Source organism: Pseudochaenichthys georgianus, chromosome 11 (assembly GCF_902827115.2).
Source record: "Pseudochaenichthys georgianus chromosome 11, fPseGeo1.2, whole genome shotgun sequence".
NCBI classification, from domain to species: domain Eukaryota; kingdom Metazoa; phylum Chordata; class Actinopteri; order Perciformes; family Channichthyidae; genus Pseudochaenichthys; species Pseudochaenichthys georgianus.
In genome coordinates, this window is record NC_047513.1 from 22,564,325 (window position 1) to 22,587,848 (window position 23,524).

At 40.8% G+C, this 23,524-nt stretch overlaps 1 protein-coding gene across 3 annotated transcripts in view; it reads left to right on the top strand.

Annotated features, from left to right (window-relative positions):
- The first annotated feature begins 406 nt into the window (after nucleotides 1–406).
- Nucleotides 407–23,524, top strand: part of vps50 (VPS50 EARP/GARPII complex subunit) — a 122,531-nt gene continuing 99,413 nt past the window's right edge. For all 3 annotated transcript variants that reach the window (XM_034094413.1, XM_034094414.1, XM_071204871.1), the window contains exons 1-5: nucleotides 407–547; nucleotides 1,057–1,125; nucleotides 13,524–13,646; nucleotides 14,419–14,490; nucleotides 21,307–21,360. In XM_034094413.1, coding sequence (XP_033950304.1) covers nucleotides 515–547; nucleotides 1,057–1,125; nucleotides 13,524–13,646; nucleotides 14,419–14,490; nucleotides 21,307–21,360 — 351 coding nt within the window. In that variant the 5' untranslated portion in view covers nucleotides 407–514. The remainder of the gene's footprint in view (nucleotides 548–1,056; nucleotides 1,126–13,523; nucleotides 13,647–14,418; nucleotides 14,491–21,306; nucleotides 21,361–23,524) is intronic.

Sequence of the window (23,524 nt, forward strand, 5' to 3'; positions counted from 1 at the left end):
ATTTATTTGAATGTTTACACTGGTGTTTTGTCTTCTCTTGCATGTCAAAACATTCACCTGAAACCTACAGGTGACTGAAAGAGAGAGAAGTCAAATTATATTTTTCAAGGAAGAAAAAATAAACATTGCTGTCCAGTGCAGTCTACTATTCTTAATGTTAAGTTACTACCATCCAGTGGTGTAAGGCAGCAGTACATGTACCATATATCATGTATAAATGTATTAAAAAATGTTTACATCACTTTTGAATATTGTTTTCCTTCAGAACAACACATATTTTCAATGAATCAAACACACACAGGTGATATTCTGACAATTTAGGTCACTACACACCTCCTGATGTGAAAACTACATTTCCCAGCATGCTTTGTAATCTTCCGTTTCCTGCTATACCAGTCACGTGACAGTCAACTATGGCTTCTCTCTCGTAGTGATGGAGGCGCATCGTTGACAACAAAACAAAACTGTAACTTTACACATTTATCCCCCCCCCCTGACAAAAGTTGGACTTACGATGCAGAAGATCAAGTCTCTCATGGCCCGACAGGTAAGCATAGCAGGTGTACGGAAGCCGAGCCGCTGGCGGTTAGTCTCTGACAGCTGCAGGTAGCTAGCATGACAGCTAGCGAAGCTAACTGGCTAATTTGACAGCTCAGCTTGTGGATCAATAAAGGGCACATTCAGCCCGAATAACAGCAGCTTTTTTAACCGCTACACAACATATACGAATTATTTACCCCACATGGAGAACATAGAGGCGTATTGGTAGTTATACCCTAGATTTTACTATTATAAAAGCACTGCAAGAGGGCACAACAGTGGAAACTGGGCGGTTAGGGAAGTTCTCAGTTTTCACTGCAGTAATGTTAGACTCGTTCAGCACTACACAACACAGCATATCGCTTTCAGAAATCTGCACACTGGTTCCACATTTTGCTGTGTGCAGTATTGTGATTATGAATAGCACGTTATATGACAACAGGAAGCATTAAACTGTACATTGTACTTGACTTTTTAGAGCTGTTTGAACCCCAACTGTGACTCTTACTTTGACAGGGCCTGAAAAGTCCCCAGGAAAGCATGGCAGACCTGAGTCCTGTGGAGAACCTGAGGATCCCCAGCAAGGTAAACCTCAAGACATGCCTGAAGCTGTAGCTCTGTTTTTGTTGTTGTGGTCGATGCATTTGAGCTGCACATAAACATTCACTTCTTTTGTTGACAACTGGAACATATGCTGCTGCTCCTTTATTTGTTTAAATACACATACAAAATCAGCAAAATCTTAACATCTATATAATGTAACATCTGTCATCCTAAGAAATATTAACTCCAAGTAAGGAATAGGATATGTTCAAGTGTTTAAAAGTAGATCGCTGGTAGTAGATAGATAGTGTGTGAAAGATATGCTATATCCAGGGTTGATAACAAGGCCAACATCTTCTGTCATGATACAGGTAATTTAACATCTGGATATTGCAATATTTACTATGATATAGTATCCTTACTGGTAGGTCGACAAATCAGAAGTCTATGTAAAATAAACAGATATGAAACAATTTTACCTAAATGCTTGACAAATTCAAATTTTATTACGAATCTTTAAACATTAAAGTTCAAGTAAAACTATAGAGCAATGTAAGATCTGTTGGAAAAACATAACTGCAGTCTTCAAATAATATTCCTTCAGAATAATTTAAATCAGATTTTCTGATAAATTGGTATGTCCTCGCTATTATGGATTAAACAACATAAATGTTTATCACATATTTCGATTTATGATTTCTTCAAGATTAGTTCCATTGAATGATGATAATTAATCAAAAATTAATATTGTCCCAGACCTCTGTCTGTCCGTCCGTCTGTCCGGCTGTCAGTCCGTCCGTCCGTCCGGCTGGCCGGCCGCCCGTCCGTCTGTCCGCCTGTCCGGCTGGCCGGCCGCCCGTCCGTCTGTCCGCCTGTCCGTCCGTCCGTCCATCCGCCCGTCTGTCTGTCCGTCCGTCCGTCTGTCTGTCTGTCCGCCTGTCTGTCCGCCCGTCCGTCCGTCCGTGTGTCTGTCTGTCTGTCAGTCCGTCTGTCTGTTTATCTGTCCGCCTGTCCGTCTGTCCGCCTGTCCGTCTGTCCGCCTGTCTGCCTGTCTGTCTGTCTGCCTGTCTGTCTATCCGTCCGTCTGTCTGTCTGCCTGTCCGCCTGTCCGCCTGTCCGCCTGTCTGTCTATCCGCCCGTCTGTCCGTCTGTCCGCCTGTCCGCCTGTCTGTCTGTCTGCCTGTCTGTCTATCCGTCCGTCTGTCTGTCTGCCTGTCCGCCTGTCCGCCTGTCTGTCTATCCGCCCGTCTGTCTGTCTGTGAAAATCAATTAATCTGCTTATTTAAAAAAAGGTTTTACTGTCATCTGTGTGTATGAAGTTACTATATTGGTTAACTTGACTAAGTATTTATAGAAGCCAAGTCCATCTAACACAGAAGCAGTTATATGGATCGTAGTAATACAAAAGGATTGAATGTGTCAGGACAGCTTTAGACTCGGACCACACTTGCACTGTATTACACGGAGCTGCTTCCTGCAAATGACATCAGTTACATCACACTTAAAGTGTTTTCCAGACAGTAATGTAAAGAGAATGATGGCTCCCATTTATATCACTTTAGTACACACTTCACATCAATCTTTACACTAGTAGTGTGAAATATGTTCTGCTGCAATAGTGTTTTAGCATTTTGGCATGGCAAGTGTTTTAAAATGCAATCAGTCATGCTTGGATGTAGAAAGCATTTCTCATTATCCACTTGTACAGATTCAATTTGCCAAGATGAGACAGAGTGAACCTGCAGAGTGGCTCTATACAATGTAGTAGAGTCACTTACTCCTTAATGCACTGCTGCTTGTTGTTGGCTTTGCTTTGACTTTGTCTTTTAGTGATGACCTTGGGTTAATGTGGCTGAGTACAATTTGGAAGGTGACCAACTCTATTTATTCACAGTGCGTGATATGCGCTAGGTCGATTCAACCAGACGTTTAATTTCTCTCCTTCTAAAGACTTGGCTTTTAAAGGTTGACATAGTTGATTGTGGTTGTGGTTTGGTCCTAACGTGAGTGGAACTTTCTTCGTGGTGTGCTTTGCTGATGTACCATTATAGAATGTTCTTTTTAGGTTGAAAAGATAAGACTAAAAGGAAGTGCTTTTCTGGTAATTCATCTTTGAGAGTTGCGAAAGAAGAAGCTGAACGAGTTCAGAGAAATTCCTTTTCAATTTGTTGTAAAATATTTTCATGAGGAAAGGAAAATGCAGGGCAGTATATATAGTTTATCTTTAAAGGCTTTTACACAACAATCTTTATTTTGGTCAAAGATAAGGCTTGTGCTAAGTGTTATTGTCCAAATAAACAGATATATAGAATCGGAGGGATGAAATCCTCTTTAATGGTCACACATGCAGAGCATACACAGTGAAATGTGTTCTCTGCTTTTAACCCATCCTAGTACCAGGAGTCTAGTACTAGGATCAGTGGGCAGCTATTGTACAGCGCCCTGGGAGCAATAGGAGTGGGGGGGGAAGGGGGATGTCCGGTGCCTTGCTCAAGGGCACCACGGCAGGTCAGGAGGTGAACTGGGACCTCTCCAAGTAGCAGACCACACTCCATATTGTAGGTCTGGTCGGGGACTTGGACCAGCGACCCTATGGCTCACAGTCCAAGCCCCTACTGATTGAGCCACTGCCGGACAGTCAGTTAATTTTCATGTTGGTGTGTAGACAATATGCAATTTGTAAATAGTATTGTTGTTGTATTGTTGTTAAATTCCGATAATTTGTCCATCTGCAGGAACAAAATCAGCAATTTCTTTGTTAATTGATTAATCATTAACGCAAGCCTCTAAATATGAAGATTTAATGTTTTTTAGTGTTTATATTATATATATTTGGGTGAATATATTTGCGTTTTGGACTGACTCTCGGACAGTATACACATCATCTTGGTGTTTGAAAAACTAAGATGGACATTCTTTACTAATTTCTGACATTTTATCACTAATGTATCACTCTAGAAAATAATGGGCAGATTAAAAGATAATTCATTCGCAGCCAAAGTTGTTACAAAGCTTTTATTGCAGGAAACCACACTGACTCAATGTCTTGATCAAGATAAGATAAGCAGTCATTTATTCTCCAGGTGTAATCAAAGCCTGAGGGAAAGCAAAGAATTCCTTTCTTTTCATTGGATGCATGTCGCCCGCCAGGCTTTGAGATTGGCGTCAGGTGATGTGGCCAAACTGGATTTGCAGACATCAAACACCCTGGTTTTAGGCCTAAAATATTCACCTTTGTTCATGCTGGCATCATAGCTCCCCGCAGAATTGCTGTTAGTGTTATTATACCTGCTCTGTTTGGCTTATGCGATATGAGGTAGTAGACAGCATAATGGGGGGGAGACTAAGTATGAATATGAGGATTATGCACCTCAGCCTACCTCTGTATATCACAGATGAATTAAGTCCCCTGTGTGTACTGCAAACACCTGCCTTTTGTGTGTTCAGCCAAAACACGGGTCTTATGATTTCACGGTATTATGCTGTGTCTTTATTTACTTTGCTCCAGGGTACCAGCTTTCAGGAAAATGAAATAGGAGCCAAACACAGGCTTTGTATACACCGAAACCTCCCTCCCTTTTTGATTAAAGGCGAATAATCCTCTCATATGCCATGGCACACTGCATTACTTAACACACTGCTCTGTGTAGGAGAGTGAAGCCAAGGTGCTTGACTGTGTGTGTGTGTCATTATTAAACTCAAACTGATACTCAGATGCTCAGTGCCAGTCGTGTGTTTCCGACCATATTAGCCATGATTCACGTCGTTTATCATCCTACTGGAGCTGACGGCAACATCTGGCTCACTGTAGGGGGAGGGTTGACGCGGGGGATGATGGAGAATTGATGCTGTCATGTCATTATTTAGAAATGACTTGAAGGGTGGACGGCGTTTGAGTGATACGCAGGGAAAAAACGATCTGTAGTTAGCCTGTAGTTGTATATTTAAGATCTTCAATTCACATCCCACTGACATACCGATGTATCAAGTCAGGTGGCTAATCAGTTAAAAGATTAATCATTTTTGCTCTAATGGTGTCTTGACCACAGATTCTGTACCTAACTTGGTTTGCTGTTATCTATAACAGGAAGTGGCGACTCATTTTTGCCCAGTTGCAGTCACATGATACATTGCACCTGTTTCTATCGCAGCACTATCAAACAGGTGGCTAATAACATTTTGATTATCTAACCCAGTTACCCCCTATCCACCAGTTTCCCCTCCACAAACCAATGCTTACTCAGACAGATGTTTTTATTTAGGTAATAGGTCTTGAAAGTTAGACAGAAGTCCTCATTGTGTTTTATTTTTCATTTTTTCTTACTCTTGCTGATTATGAGGGAATCTCCTAAACGCTCTGAAACCAGAAATGCTTGAAATATTATCAGGAAGTTTCCAACGCTTTTCTCAGCTGTCGTCAGGTCGACCAGGTGAAATGTGCGTGCGCTGTATCAAGGGAAAGGGTGTACAGCAGGGTCCAATGGGAATGGTACCCCTGCACATTTTGCCAGGGTACTAATAACCTTCCCCCCGAAATAATAGAGTACAGTGTATAATAGAGTTAACGTCATGGGTTTGGTATCAGTCCTCTTCGATGCTGCATGACACAATTACAAATGGGATTCTCCATTGAGCGCCAGAATCATTACCCCAAGCTTTCGTTCCTGGTATATTTCTGTACGTTTAATTTATCATATATATATTACATCATTTCATGGCACTCCGTTTCTGTTCGTGCATCTGTTAAAGTGGTTTAGTTTCTGCTGCTTCGCGAAAACATCTGTCATCTTCGACAGGCCTTTTTCTGAATTCATTGTGTTGTTTTCCCTCTTGAGGGGATTACAGAAGTGAATTCATTTTAGAAGACTGGTACAAATGTCTAATGTGTTTTTTGTAATGCCATGCATTCACACATAGCTACCAGGGTGAAACATTTGATTTGGCTCCATACACAGATGTAATGCTCTGCAGTTTACCCTGAGGGGAGACCATTCTCTCAAATGAATCTGATCCCCTTTGTTCACTGTGTTGCCACTAAACATGTTAATTACCTAAACTTGAAAAAAGTAAAAAAAAAGCCCATTGGGCCGAGATTTAAAAAAACAAAACGTTAGATATACTTTATTAATCCCTGTGGGGAAATTGTTTCTCTGCATTTGACCCATCCTAGTGTTAGGAGCAGTGTGCTGCCATTTTGAATGGCGCCCGGGGAGCAGTGTAGGGAACAGTGCCTTGCTCAGGGACACCTCGGTAGCACTTGGTCTTGCCGGGACTATGTCCCTATCGACTTCACCACCACCGCCCTAATGTGATAAAATCTCAACCATATGTTTATTTATTTTTTTAGTCAATTTATTGAACATGTCAGAAACAAAAACATACAACAACAATAATATATATATATATATTTTATCACTCAAACTAATAATTATAACAAAGTACAAAAAAAACAAATAATAAAAAAGAAAAACAAAACAAAAAAACAACAATAATTCTCAAATAGTCTCTGTCATGTTCAACAGGGGCAAGAAGAAGCTTAAAAAAAAACTTTTCTAGCATATATTTTTCTTATAAATAAAATATTAGGTCATCGTCATCAGCGACATGTTTGTCTTGTTAAGTTTGCTTTTTGTTTTTTTACAAAACAATCAGAAAGAAATTACTTTTACAATTACAAGAAATAACAACAAATGGGATTTTACAGGTCCTGTTCATAACCATTAATGATTTGGCTCCTAAATAATACTTTCAGTTTAGATAGACTTGTACAATATTTCAGTGCATCACATTATTGAGTATGTATACGCCATTAGAGAAAGTAAAGCTAGATAAAAAGTCATTTGTGTCGGTTCATGTTCTCCAAATAACCCCTTTTTATAAATCACAACATTGGCAGATTTTGATTTCCCTTACCATTTATCAGGGTTGCCAACTTGGGGTACCTGGCTGGAGTGAGATTTTGATATCATGGGTTTAATTACACATATGCGCACTAAATGACTGCTATCGTGTCAGTAGCGGGACCTTAGGATATATATACAATATATACAATATTGGACACAGACTATAAAGGGCACACAGTTTCATTCACTAATGAAAGTCAAACACATGTTTGTTTCCACTGTTTTATTGTGTGTCTGTCACGATAAGCAATTAATTGACTTATCGTACGATAAATAAAAATGAACTCGATAAATTGCCATTTACATGAGGATGTGACTAGCCGTTTGAAAGGATGTACTTGAATTATTATTATTATATATTATCATTATGTCAGTGGTCCAAAATGGTCATACAACGGTGCCGACAATATTATCGTTTATCGCAATAATTTCCGGGAAAATGTATCCAACAAAATTAATTATCGTGAGAGGCCTATACATGAAACACACACACACAAACAAATCTACAGACTTACTCCAAACTGCCAAACATATTAATTAACACACTCACTCTCATATACTCTTTGACTCTATTTTGGCCTAGTAGAACAATAAGCAGCAGACTTTTACTTTTTTATCATTTCTACTGGATCTTAGATCTGCGCAATACGGGTCGGCAGTTGCCAGAGAGTAGTTTTGTTGGGTAATCTATGGTAGGGCTAACCCATACAGTGGGGGAGCTCAAGTCAGTATTTGCAATGTAATTACATACACGCTCCCCTTGACAGTGAAACGCCACGCGTGAGATTTATATTATTTCCCCGTCTCAATCCAAATGGAACTGTATGAAATAAAAAGGCACATTTGTCTTGTAGTAAATAAAAAGGGCGACCTGGAGCCACTCCTGCAATTTCCCCACAGGTGAAAGAGTTGACTTGCTGAAAACCCAACCCCTGCAGGGGGGTCTGAGGTTTTTTGAAATACTAACATAAAATACACATTCTGGTAGGCTACTCTCTTGAGAAGAAAAATAAATAAATCTATTACTACACGACATATTTAAAAAAAAAATGAATGCCATTTTAGTTTGTTGTTACTGTGTTCTGAAAGCTGAACCTGCTGCTCCTCACTGAGAGAAGAGGGAAGAGGCTGTGTGAATTACCAGATGCGTGAGAGTTGGCAACCCTGATCAAAATAGTTTGGAGCCATTTGGAGTCATAAATGATTTATGACTCCAAATGGCTCCAAACTATTTTGATCACCTTCATGCTTTTGATGTCTCTCGGTTCCTGATGTAAGCTGCTTTGTGGGTTGACTAAAACAAACACATATCTTTCTTCTCTCCTATCCTTATCTTTTTCATTACATTCAGGGTTTCCCACACATAGACTATACTTGGGCGGGCCGCCCAGGTATATTAACGGCCGCCCAAGTATATTTCGCGACCCATTTAGGTTTTTTTTTTTTATATAATTTTTGAATAATTTTTTTTTATATAATTTTTTTTTTTATTCGTCCGTGACCACGACGCCATCTGCGATCGATTAACTTGTGGACAACTTGCACTGATCTCGCCTCCTTCTGGCCTGTTAAGTGGCCTGCCTCACACAGGGTGACTGGCTGTCCACATGATGTGGCCTGCCTCACACAGGGTGACTGGCTGTCCACATGATGTGGCCTGCCGACATGGCCTCTGTCATACAGATCATAAATCAAAGCCCTTGATTGGTCTCTGTGTGTCATTCAAGCTCGGGATAAGCTCAGCTCAGGTGAGGTAAAGGACTCTGAGTGTTTAGATAGTTAACTTAGTATAAGTTCTCAGTGGGTCTCAAACGGTGTGGTCACCAGTTATGCAAACACATATTAAGGTGAAAAAAGGTAAGATACACTTTTAAAACTTGTTGAGAGAAAACTAGTCTTTGCTGCTGCCTCAAAGAGGAGCAGGGGGGAGAGGAGGGAGACAGGAGAGGCTGATTCAGGAGCACAGACACACTCACAACTATAAATGAACCAAAAATAAATTAATAAACAAGTTTCAGTGTTTTTTTCATATTGGAAATGGTATGGTATTGGTTATGGCCATGATTTTATGATTATTGAAATGTATACAGTTCTGTTTAATATAGGTGTTTCCATAGATCTAGTCTCTATATTTTCCCCTCAAAATGCACCAGATTGATGCATTTAACTCCAAAATAAAAAATAAAATCTTACCGGGGGGGCATGCTCCTGGACCCCCATAGAGGATTTGATGTCGACCCCCACTAAAAATCACATGGATAGGTTCCTAAATACATTTATAAATACATTTATGTTTTAAAATAGTAACCCATTTCCATATGTTCATGTGTGGGTAGTAGATTTAAACTATAGGGCTATCATTATGGGCCCTGCCTGTACCTGTTCGCTCTGCCATCGCGTGAAGGGTCTGCTAACAAGCGACCAACAGAAAGGTTAATGTTGTTGCACCCCCCCCCCCCCCGCTACCGCTATTTCAGATATGTGGGAAACACTGGCAGTTAATGGACCAGCACCAGAGGTGTTCCCATACACACAGGCGTTGGAGCGGTTCTTCATGAAATCCCAGAAGGATGAAGTGCTCTGACAAACAGTGCCATCTTTGCGCAAAATGATTATACAGGAATGAAAAGTCAATAAATAAACGTGTTGTTAAAACTTTTTTTTTTTTCGGGCACCCCCCCCCCCCCCCGCCCGCTGCCACCACCCGCCAAGTATATTTCAGATCTGTGGGAAACACTGACATTACATTACATGTATTGCATTTAGCTGATGCTTTTATCCAAAGCGACTTACAATGTGCGTTCGACCAACAAAACTTGAAGATAACAGAATCATATAAGTACATCAGGTTTCATAGAGCAAAAACATTTCAAGTGCTACTCAACTGGCTTTAGGTAAGCCAGTCCTTTATTATTATATAAGTGCTTTGTTAATAGTTCTATCGCTCGAAGTGGAGTCGAAAGAGATGAGTTTTCAGTCTGCGCCGCAAGGTGTGTAAGCTATCTGCTGTCCTGATGTCAATGGGGAGCTCATTCCACCATTTTGGAGCCAGGATAGCAAACCCACGTGTTTTTGCTGATGGGAACTTGGGTCCCCCTCGCAGCGAGGGTGCAGCGAGCCGTTTTGTTGATGCAGAGCGGAGTGCACGTGCTGGGGTGTACGGTTTAACCATGTCCTGGATGTAGGAAGGGCCAGATCCATTCGCAGCATGGTACGCAAGTACCATTGTCTTGAAGTGGATTCTAGCAGTTACCGGAAGCCAGTGGAGGGAGCGGAGGAGCGGCGTGGTGTGGGAGCATTTAGGAAGGTTGAAGACCAGACAAGCCGCTGCATTCTGGATGAGCTGCAGAGGTCGGATGGCACATGCAGGTAGACCAGCCAGGAGGGAGTTGCAGTAGTCTATCAATGTCAATCAATGTTTATTTATATAGCCCAATATCACAAATGTTACATTTGTCTCAGTGGTCTTCACAGTGTGTACAGAATATCAGGCGTGAGATGACGAGAGCTTTTCAAAGCGGCTGTCTCTCTGTGAGTCAGTTATAAGGATTTTCTGTGCAGGTATTTTGGTGTGCTGAGTCTTGTAACCTTTTCCAACCTATCCATCTCTATTTTTATCTCATAATGTATGTTAAAGCAGTTCTCAAATCAACAATAATTTCAACATATTCCTAATATTTCTATTTTCAAGTGTACTCTAATAGGATTGAGAAGTGTGATACAGGTTTAGTGAATCTCCAGAACAAGCTGGTACATAATATCTTTGTGAAGCTTAAAATTGTTTTATTTAACTTAAGTTTCCCCGAGGCAAACTGTAGTTCATCAATCGAGAAAACTCTTAGTCCTGGAGGTACATGCAGTTACCATTTCCCACCAGCAGGGGTCACCATCAGTTTATAAAAACATCACTAATCTACACAGGTTGAGTGCATCGCCTGCTTAGAATAGTCGTGATTCCTTCTATTTTAGGATGAATATGATTGGCTGAGTGCCTCCAGTGTGCAAGAAATATATAAATGAAGATGAGCGGATGCTTGATAACCTGTTATTAGTTCACACAGGCTATCGTTAGGGGGAACACTGACACTTCTCATGCCCTCAAATGACCCAATCAGGTTTGAGTTTTTCTCTAATTGTGCCTCCAAGGTCCTTGGACAAAACAACTGCATGACAACTGAGTTAATCAGATAGGGATATACAGCCAGCGCTGATAACAATAAGGAGGTTTTGATTTGTTCATCTACTAAATAATAATAATATCTGCTTTAATTCTTTGATAACGCTTGTTAAACCTCCCGCACGTTTGCATGCAAATAGATTTCTAATTTCCTGCAACGAGACGAGAGTTTCAGTAATCTGCGGAGGAGGTCGGAGGGTGATTTGTTTGTCCCTCATCCTTCAAAGTGAAATGTGATCAAAGCCTCACAGCAGCTGATGTTGGGTTTCACATGGGGGGCACAGGGGCGTCTGTTTAGTTTCCTGCCCACGCAGCTCCAGGTGAGGAAAGGGGATTATTTAACCCGAGGTAGCCTCTCAAGGAGTCATTCACTTTAAGTTGTGTGGAGTTTTGCACGTCTTTGCAGGTGGGAGACTTGAGAAAAGCCTGACACAGGGGAGGTGAATTGCTCTAACCACACTGAAGAGGCTTCACATCATTGTCCTTTGTTTCACTCATTCCTCTCTCTTTTTCTTTTCCCTCTAACTTTTTCTACCAATGAGTCATCCAGCTCACCCCCCTCCCCGCTCTGCCTCTCTTCTCATTTGAGCTGATTTCCCACCCACCCTTCTGATGGCAGAACGTGATCTCCTACCTCTACCCCTCCTTTCCAATCTCACACACTCACCCACACATTTCCCCCGGGGCTTTAGCTCTCTCCTTTACCTGATTCAAACGTGGCAACACACACACACACACACACACACACACACACACACACACACACACACACACACACACACACACACACACACACACACACACACACACACACACACACACACACACACACACACACACACACACACACACACACACACACACACACACCCCTCCCAATTGCCTGGTATAAAATGTATATAAAAGTGATTCTGTTTGTGTAATTGATTGATATCGGTCTATATTTTACAGCGTAGTGCAAACGTTAAATTGACTCACAGCAGCGACCTCATAAAATGTCTCTCATGTGGCTAGGCAGCTGTGAACAAGGTTTTTTTGATCAATGACTGATATCTCATGAAGTACAAATGAGATGATTAGTGCAGATCTTTGATAGTGATTTCTATATATCTCTATTTGATCTACTGTGAATGCATATAGTGGGCGTATATAGCATTAATCCTTTAATTCCACATCCATCCTGGTTCACCTCCTTCCCAAGCCAACAGTCTATTTTTAGTGCTATTGTGCTTTGATGTTCTGTTGGAAATAAAGGATTTCTACTCAAGGCACTAAGTGAACCCCCATATGCTGAGATGGTCTCTTTATGTTGGATTTAATATAATACTAAGATATTTGTAATATTTGTAGCTATGCTAGCAACACTAATGTATAGATGGCATTGGTGCTTGGAGTTGGTTGGTTGGTTGGAGACTGAAATATTTTAGCAACTTTTAGACATTTTGCCACATTTACTTATAATCCCTGAATCCTAATTACATTCCCCATTACTTACTTAATATTTGGTCATTTCTGTAGTTATTTAAATATAATGCACTGCCACGTACACTACATTGTTTATTCCATTGTTTGGATTTACTTAGACGAAAAAGCAAAAATGTCACACCATTTCAGACATTCAAATAAGGTTAAAGGTTAAATACAGGGCATATGTAGCGACTTGGGACACTTCTATTTTTCCTATTGTGCTAACACGGTCATTCCACCACTAACCATAACATTTCTATATAGATCTGGGCTCCTTGGGAATGCCGGCTTAAAAACCTTCATCTAAAAGACTCGCTGCATTTATAAGCCTCGGTGGATGCACATCATGTTAAGCAATGAGGCTCTGATGTCTCCCAGAGATGCTGGGGGGAATCCCTGTTGTATTTTTCGGTCATTCCTTTCTTCTTGTCTTTTCTCTCAAGACTTCCTTCCAACCCCCATGACAGCTTTAAACGAAACAAGCTGCAATCCGAAACTATGCGATTACCAATTTTCTTTTTTCCCACTACACATCTCCTCTTTCCCTCTCCTTGTTCTTTACCTCATTTTTATTCTGTCCTCCTTCCACTCCGTCCTTCACCCTTGCCCATGTCCTTAAACTCCTCTGTACCTCCTTTTCCTTTAATCCTATCTCCATTCCCTTTATTGTTCTTTCACATGGCATTTCCGCCTTGCATTACCCTTTAACTGTGTTTTGATGTTATTTATGTTAATTTCTTATCAGAGACTTTGTTTTTGTTGTTTTCATCACTTACAAGATGATTTAAATCGCTGTTCTTTGGACGCTTTTCTGTTTGTGTGTCTGGAACTTTTTAAAGTGCTTACTTCAAGGACAGCTTTTAATCACCTCTCTATTTGTCCCCCTCTGTCAGGAGGAGTTGCGGGAGGTGAGGGAGCTGCCCATCGACCCCCAGGCGGAGCAGGAGATGATCGACAGCATCGAGGAGCTGTACTACTCAAACGACTCCTTCGACATGGTGCAGCACGAACTGGAGGTCAGATATTCTTTGTATGAACCAGAGAGCACGTCCGTTATTGACGGACTCCATACAACCAACCCCATTAAAGTTATTCAGATAACCAATATTGCATTTGTAATATGAATGACTATCGTCCCGTGCGCTTTGATGCGTGTCTGACTGGCAGAGTTAAAGCGCCATTCACCTGATGTTTCTTACCCTTCTGCCGAGCCGCATGCGCACCAATGACGTGCGGATTGATGGATTGCATCCGCTCGACAGAGAAAGGGTGTGAAATCTCATTAGATTTATCTTGGTATTGCTACACCATCTGAAATGAGACTCTCAGTCAAGGGGAAAGTAATTACCTATCATCCTCTGGCCCGTGGATTTGTAATATCTTCTTCGCTTAGCAGAGTTGGTTTGCTGTTTACTGAATAACATCCTCTAACTTCTTGACTAATCTAACTCATGATCTGGCACTGACTGTTAGGTGTAGACAAATCTTTTGTTATGTTTCTTTAATGGAGGAGCTATGCAATCCTCAGTGAAATCATCTAAGCTCTTTTTTTTTAAAAGGTAGGGAGATATCTTTGAAAATTAAGATGCTTAGAATTGAGGATAAGCCTTCTCCGGGTAAAGAAAATACCTGCTATGGCTCCGAGTGTGAATATTGTCTGTCTGACACTTTAACTCAATGAAAATGATAGACATTTGGACGTTTTTGCAAAAGCCTCGGGTTCTTTCAACTGTGTAGGAAGATTTATTTTACACACAATAAGGTTGTATATTTGTGTATAATTTATAGAAACTACCCTCTGAGCTAAACCTGCAGGAGCTGGAGGAGTACAGAGACAAGCTGAAGAAACAACAGACATCAGTAAGTCCTGACTCTCACACACACACACACACACACACACACACACACACACACACACACACACACACACACACACACACACACACACACACACACACACACACACACACACACACACACACACACACACACACACACACACACACACACACACACACACACACACACACACACACACACACACACACACACACACACACACACACACACACACACAGACACACACACCTCCCAATTGCCTGGTATAAAATGTATATAAAAGTGATTCTGTTTGTGTAATTGATTGATATCGGTCTATATTTTACAGCGTAGTGCAAACGTTAAATTGACTCACAGCAGCGACCTCATAAAATGTCTCATGTGGCTAGGCAGCTGTGAACAAGGTTTTTTTGATCAATGACTGATATCTCATGAAGTACAAATGAGATGATTTGTGCAGATCTTTGATAGTGATTTCTATATATCTCTATTTGATCTACTGTGAATGCATATAGTGGGACACACACACACACACACACACACACACACACACACACACACACACACACACACACACACACACACACACACACACACACACACACACACACACACACACACACACACACACACACACACACACACACACACACACACACACACACACACACACACACACACACACTATGATGATACAATCAAGGTTACATGTTCAAACCTCATGTTGGTTTGTATCAAACTGGAAAGTAGGTTCCACATGAGGTGCTTGATAAGGGCCATTAGACCATTTTCTAAAAGCTTGAATAAATGGACCTTGAGTTGGAACTGTTATTCAATCGATTTTTGTAATGCTAATTTCATTTTGGATTTCAAGATAATTTCCTGGTTATAAGTAGTGCGTGAGAAGTACTATCGGAAACAGTCTGCAGTATTTGCTAAGGTGCGGCACCAGATGTGCACCGGTGGCAAGTTCAGACCCAAGCTCACATCCTAATAGTTAACGCTTATAAAGGTATAAAAGTAACCACTTTACTTGGAGCACCTGTGGTCACAAAGCTAGATGCCAACTTGAGGTTTAAAGTTCTTTCTTCACCAAGTAGCTCCTCAGGAAAAAGACAGTACTGCTTTAAATCACACTGGCTTACCTGACCATTTCCATTTTGATAGAAGCTTGAAATGTCTACAATTTCTAGCAATGTATCTCAGAGCTCCTACAATTTTCGTGTCACTTACACTTGTCTGCCTGCGTGACAACTTATTCTGTTCAACCCCAGTCAACGGTATGTGTGTGTGGCTATACAGGAACACCATTCAGAGGTACTTTAGGCCATAATGGACCTACATCCAATAGCCATAGATTGTTCTTTGTCCCTGAACTCTGATCGCCCACTCTTCTGACGTCAATGAGTACCTTTTCCTTCTGCGGCCACAGCTGGACCCTTTACTTAGGGCCGTATTGCTGAGGTCAGTCAGGTACTTAGCTTCTGACTGGAGAGCTCGCCCGTCAACAAATTCTATTTATAGACACATGTGGTAGAGAAAAAAAGCCCCTTTCCCAGTCGGAATCCTCAATTCTCACAGTCCAGTGCAGATTTTCGCCCCACTTCCTTCCTGACAAGCTTCTGTACTTTCACATACCTGTTTGTCTCCACAGCTCCCTCAGCTCTAAGCTGGATTTCCTGTACCTCGCCTCAGCTATTCCCTCAATTCTTCCTCTTATCCCTCTTTTTCATACATGTCGCTCTTCCCCAAATGTCCCCTCATGTTTGGTAGTTGCCCTCAGAGCTGTCTGTCTAGTTGAGACAATGCTCCGGACTCTGAGACCTGTGGCATGGTGAGACCTGCAAATTAATGGAGCCGTAGAGTACTATAACACGTCCTCTCTCTCTGTCTCTCTATCTGGCAGCGAGCCGGTAGGCACCTCCCTGGAGCAGCCATGATAATTAGTCCAGTATGTGTACTAGTCAGGCAGGAAATCTGAAGCAAACTCGTCAATACAAACCTGCGATCCTGAGCCTAAATGAGCAAACCTTCTACCTGTTTGTCCAATTAAAACCTTGAGGCTTTTGTAAAAAAAAATCGTACTTTCACTTGTTTATAATTGTTTTTTTACTTAAATGATCTTACAGTTGTCACAAAATATTGGAAAACTTCATACAAATAATGTACGGTATACACAAAGTAGAGTACAGAGGCAGGTAAACTATAAACCAGAGAACAATTTATAAAAAAAAATACTGTGTTTTTCTGTTGTGCTCCGGTCTCTCCATCCCATCGATCAATCAGAATTATGGGATTGGTGGAGCCTGGAACATGGAGCCTCCTGCCATATTTTTTCCATGGTAAAACAATCAAACGTTATTTCAAAACAACACTTTTGCCATAACAGGGAGCAAGCATGATTTATTTTTGTCTTTGATTTGTTCCCATATGGATACCTCTAAAAGGCTTGACTTCCAAATTAATCAATGGTATTTTATTGCAAGCCAGATTCAAGAGAAAATTAGAAATGTATGGCAGAGTACAGCCTAAAGGGGTTGCTTCTTTTTTTTTTTCACGCACAATAATCAGAATTCATTTAAAAATGTACCTCTTCACTTTCCTTTATTGTATTGTGTATGTGTGGATGATTGTGTACGTGTTTCATCAAACTACTGCTGATTTCCTGTCTGCTCCTGATGGAAAGACCTTCTCTGTAGTTTGGCAATTTATATAGGTGCAGCAATACTGGACACATAATGGGTCCCCTATAACACACACAAACACACACACTTTCATCCCAGCCTGCAGAGTGTCCTCGTCGTCAGTGTGTGAAATAGAACATCAGCTTTCTGCAAAAGTGATAATAATGCTTTCAGTTTCTCACTATGGGGGTTTCGTGAGGGTCTTTCCTCCCTGCAGATGATGATGCTATAAAGCAGCGTGAGGTTAGTGTGTGTTTGCCTGTCTGTGTGTTAGGGAGGGCTTGAGTACATGAGATAATTTTTGATGACATGAGATTGTACCTGTCTGCTACTCTCTCTGAACTCCTGCTGTAAGGAACTTTGTGACTAGATGCATGATCATCCTCTCCATTTCCTTTCCACCTTCTTCTGAGTCATCTGTTGTAGGGCAGAATGAACTTTCTGTGGTCCAAAAAGAAATCATGAGTCCTAGGAAGTTCAATCTAGTGTAAAGAAGGGGCTCTTTGGTAGGGACCACATACAGCATAAAAGAAGGAAAGACACGCCTTTAATCAGATGGCTATTTAATATGGAAATACTGAAAACAATGACAATGCTTGAACACGTTGAAATAGGAATAAGTTAAACACTCAAACTTGGCTGCATCCTTCTTCAACCTCCCCTTCATTTTCCCCTTTTGTAGATACAAGATGATGGCAAACATTCGGATTACTTGGACTTTTGGACTAACTCAATTTGGTTTTAGTGCTGCGAGACTTAAGTACTAAAAACATGTCAAGGTCCAGAGGCACATTCTGGTTGTGTGTTGTTGCCGTAATTCTCATGTAAACTCACAGAAAAGTGCCTTTATTATTATGAACACACATGCTTGTAATGACTCAGACTGGTTTATATTCAATGTTTTTGCCATCTAAACTCTTATTTGCTGTAACAAAATCCTTTTCATAGTTTTAGAATTCCTTTTGTAGGTGCACCTCATCATAAGTATGGCAACGCTTTGCATTCCAAACTCTCACAGTGACTTTCTTCTCTGTAACGTAGGCTGCAAAGATGTCGAAAGGGGGCGATGTTGATAACTTTGATGAACATATTACATTTGTAATGAAACTTGAAAGCTGGAGATGACTAACCCTCCTGCAGCAATAATGAATTTGTCTGTCTACACCCTGCCTGTCTGCCACATTTCTCCCTGTGTTTCAGTCAGGCTGAAACGATGTCCCGCTGAGCAGAGGAAGTTTCAAGTTGTGTGTGTGTGTGTTTGTGTGTGAAAATGGAGCACCAGAGATGACGACATATCATGAAAATGAGACACGCGGCTTCAAAGGGAATTCGGGTTACATTGCTCTGGTACTACTAGTGAATCCTCACTGTTGTGTCTGATAGAGATTTTGAGGGATTACTGGTCCGCTTTTCAAATCTCCGCGCGTCCCTAATAACTGCTGGTTATCATACAGGAAGAAATCCAGAGCATACAAGTAACCGTTAAACAATAATCTACTTTAATGGTAATATGACAATGCAATACAATCAATACATTACCATACAAAGCCATATCATATCATATGCGTAATGTCAGGAATATGCCTACTCCTGGCCTTGTTCACGTGCTGCCCCGACCCGACCCGACCCTCCGGTCCGGGCCGGGCCGGGCCGGGCGAGAAGAGAGGCAGAACAAAAGGATGCACAGGCTCTCAATACCAACAGAAACAGGAAGGGGTGGAGTTTAACTGGTCGTCTTTTCCGGTCATCTCAAACAAACACCTCTGGCATTCACTGTCTCATATTTCTGCAGCCTCCACACACACACATCCCCCCACATTCCAGAGACCACAGTGGGGTCTTGCTCACAAAGATAACACAACGATTTCATCTCTCATATCTCCAACTTCTGGTTACACAGACTGCTTATTATTAATACAAAGTAATTAAACCCACACATATACTATTCAAGATATGTAGACTTCCCTGAAACATGACATGCTAGAGATCTTAAGCAGAATATACTCTCATCCACTTAGCACCCTGTCCTGCATACCTACACCTCCCCCATAGAGCAATAAAACCCTGTTTACTCCAACTAGCCCTTGTTTATAGCCATTTTAGTCCTCACATTTATGAAAGGATAAAACAGAGACATCAATATAAAACACAAACACAGGTATTGTTTGAACAGTATTCACTTAACTGCTACTATTGATAATTACCAGAGAAACTCAAGGGACCTCTTTTAATATCTGGAAATTGCAACAAGACTTTCTGCCATTTCAAATGTAACACACTTATAATACTCTGCATGTCTCAGCCCTTTTAATCAGAAAGACTGACCTTCACTATTACTGAGTTGCTTGAGTCTTTTTTATTGCTACCATCCCTAATTAGTGCTAGCTAATTTAGCACTAATTGCCTCATACATCTCTGTAAACACTTGCAAAAAGGAGTAAACATCTTCTCATTCAGACACATGTATCATAATCCTATGTATATCTACAGTCTGCAGCCTTCTTGCTAATGAGCAAATTGTCCAAACATGTTATCAATGCTTGTATTCGTTAGCTTTTACATTCATAATAGACAATGTGTGTGAGTGTAGTCTGTATACGTTATCTGTCTTATCCTATAACTTCCCTTCATGACCCTGTTTGTATCCATACTAAGACAAATAGCTGTAATTGTCTTACTGTGTGTCTGGGATGATGATTTATTTATTGACAGTCAAGGACAACTTTTAATAAATATTATATGTACTTGTTTTGCAAACCCTTCACTGCACAATTATCTTTCATTTGTGAATGTGAGGGCGAGCAGAGCACGAATGACTTTGGCCTTGTGGCTCAGGTGGGGTTGGTTACTCACTGCTGGGTTTGAATTATAAGTTTAGACTCTTTCACTCTCTTTAAAACAATGTAATGTGTTACATTGAGTGGGTTGTCAAAAGGTAGCGTTATGGTCTTATATCAAGGCAGATCTGTGAATAGTTAAGGGTGTGTCTTGGGCTTCTTTAACACGATTCCAAATGTTTTATGCTTTTCCAGCATTCACTTTCACAATGTCTTTTTCTGAATAGTTCTGAATATATTTTTCTCTGTGGCAATTGTTATCTTCATGTACTAGTAATACTTTCAATTGAGCTGCACTCACCATCTGTTAAGGTCTCCAGTGGACTACTATGTTGAAATGAAATAGTAGCCTTGTATTTTGCATACTAGCATACACGAACACCTCCTCACTACTGTGAATAAACTCATAAAACATCGACTGGGTGTATGTCTGTGTTGTTGTCCATAGTTTCACAGTAAAACAGGTGGAGGAGGGATTGCTTGAGAAGGCTGGTTGATCACATCTGCTGTAGTACTACTCAAAGTGTTTATCCTTTTGTTATTTTAATGAGCAACATAATCATTTCCACTTCATCTAATTGTAGTAAGATTTTAAACATTTGAGCTTCATTCACTTTTGAATTGACATATCAATTATTTGTAGTTCACTAAAGACCAGAGAATCTAGAAATAAGCCCTTTCTGAAGGACTGAACATACATGAGGATTCACTGGATAACTGGTTTTAATACAATCGTTTAACTTTTTAGAAAAGTATTAAACAAGCTCCTCCAATCTGCAAGACGTGTTTTTATGGTCCTTCAGTATGAGGCTAGGATTCGCTCAATTTTTATTGACTGAGTATTCAAGCTTTTTTCCTTCCGCAACAAAAAGCAGCAATCAACAAAACTCTTAAACAGGGGGACATGCTGATCTTGTGAGCGAGCTGAGTACAGACCATGATGCCATATGCAGGGAACATGGTCTTAGATCATTACATTTTCAACTCAGGTGTCAAATGGTAAAAGGTACAAAGAAAAAAAGAACATTAGAAAACACAATAGGAACAGAGAGAACAGAGGCTGCTCTGAAAGAAACCAGAGTAATGCTATTGAGAAAGACATTGAATGCAATGAAACTGTGCTAGGGAGGTGCTCTTTTAAAAGGCTTTGGCTGAGATGTGATTGTTATTCTAGCTTCATCCTTGTTGGCAAGATTGCACTGCACAAAGTGCCTCTGTGGGGAGACATTTTGGAAGAACATCAAACTGTGTCTTTCAGTCTTTTCTATGTTTAATATCCCCCCCTTGTCTCTCCCTCTCTCTCTCTCTCTCTGTAGGTATCTAAAAAGGTTGCCGATCTCATTCTGGAGAAACAGCCTGCTTATGTCAAGGTAAGCTTCCAGTTATAACACAGGACCACACTCAACTTTCCGTCATTTTAATGAATCTAGAAGAATAATTCCAAAACGTATTGGTTATAATTGCCTTTTGCTCTTTGGGAATGGGATCTTATCTGAACTTGTTTATGAGGGAATCATCAGTGTCATTCATGCCTTTTAAGGAGCTACTGGCAGGTACGGAAGTGAGTGACGAGATGACACAGAGAGGTTATTGTTCATTCAAAAACATCAATGGCACCTCATAAAGAAGCTGTGCAATAGCATCCGTGATACCAGAGCTGGAGCATATTTCTTTTATAGCTTCTTTCCTGCTTTTTTCCCAAAGCCCCACTGACAGCTCATTAGCTTTGTTGACATTCAGGAGAAGTAGTGATTTGACACTGCAGATCAGATCCTCTATTTCCTACAGTTTGTATTGTTATATTTGATCAGACCCACCACTGCTGAGTCTTTGGTGGTGTTAGTCAGAAGTTGTATGTGTACAGGAGATATAGCAGCGGGCTCAAAACACAGCCCTGGGGTGCTCCGCTATTAAGAATGAGACTTCAATGATGTGTAACCGCTAACCCTCACCATCTGGGGTCTGCCTGTCAGGAAGTCAAGGATACACATGCTCAGTGAGGTGTTTAATCTGAGATCCTTGAGCTTAGTGACGAGCCTACAGGGAACTAATGTGTAACACGCGCCTCTGCGGTCAATGAACAGCAATCTCACAAAGCCCCTTTTTTGTCCAGGTGAGATAAGGGTGTGGATGATGTGTGCTATGGCTTTTTACGTTGATTGCTTGGACGGTGAACACAATGTTTTGGTTCTAATGTGCTGGATAATGATGAGCAGATGTAATCGTTTCCATCATTAGAGAGGAGTGCCACTGGGCTGTCGTCGTATAGGATGTCTGTCTCTTGTTTTTCAAAGGAATTCATTTATTTCTTTACTCGAGACGGTGCACATTAATCAACATTTCGGTTTCCTCCTCAATGTAAATATGCCAGAGTTAACTAATGAGCGCATTTTCATCTGTAGTCCCTGGGCAGGTTAATTCAAATGTTTGCCCATAATATAATCAATTTAATGCTTAAGTAAGCACCACAATTACATACAACACAATACCATACAGCAAAATACAATTAATGCTCTTCATACTCTTGACTATATTCAGATTTTCCGCCTATATTTGGTCAGAGGAAGACAGGAGACCACGTTTGCTGCATACAGTATCTAGTGCCATAAAGAGAGGAAGATAACTTACTATCGTCGCTGACTTCTCTAGTCCTATTATTACAATTTGTTAAATCTGTGTTTAGTCAATTAAGCTTTGATCCCAGCAAGACAAAGCAGATGACTGACAGCTTCAACACATTTGGTATGTAGTGAAATTGCAGTCAAATCGCCCACTGTAAAGCTTTTAAAGGTCAGTCTATGAATAGCAAATTGATAATTATGTCTGTGACCCTCCCTGCGTCTCTGTCCAAATGAGGCCTTATTAGCAGAAGTTGCCAGGGATTTCGGGGGCATTTCCATTGACCCGTCTATGCCCTCATTCTCTTAGACTGCAAATTCCCTGTGGAGTTTATAGTTCAGTTTCTACATCCACTGAAGAAGGAAGTTAAACTACTTAATCTCCTATTATTCAGACATTCATACAATGAGCAACTTATTGCTAAACTCGTGATCTGTTTCTATATGGAGGTTTTATCAGTTTCCATCCTGCTATTTTCTCTAGTATAATTTCTTTCTCAAAGTTATGTACCCTCTCTGTGTGATATTGTATCACACATCTACACAGAAACACATACTGCTGCAATAACACAGCCACAGGGCACAATGCCACTTCTCCACAGTGCTTTCGTGCTGTGTATAACACATCGGAGGACATATAAATAGTGCAAACACACACTCATGCCTCGGTGCCTGCAATGATGGCCCGCTAAGCGTCTGACATGAGTCATAGCTATGTAGTGGCAAACCTTTCTTCTGTTGGAGCTTTTGTATGATCACTGCTGCTTCTCTCAAGCGACAAACGCACCCGCAAAGGGTTCAGAAGTGTGACCAGGCCTCCTCCTGTGGAAGGTTACATGAAAGCCATAGCCTTTGTTATTGATTCTTTTAGAAAAGGTTGATGAATGGTGGATATAATTATTATACTCTTTTTTAA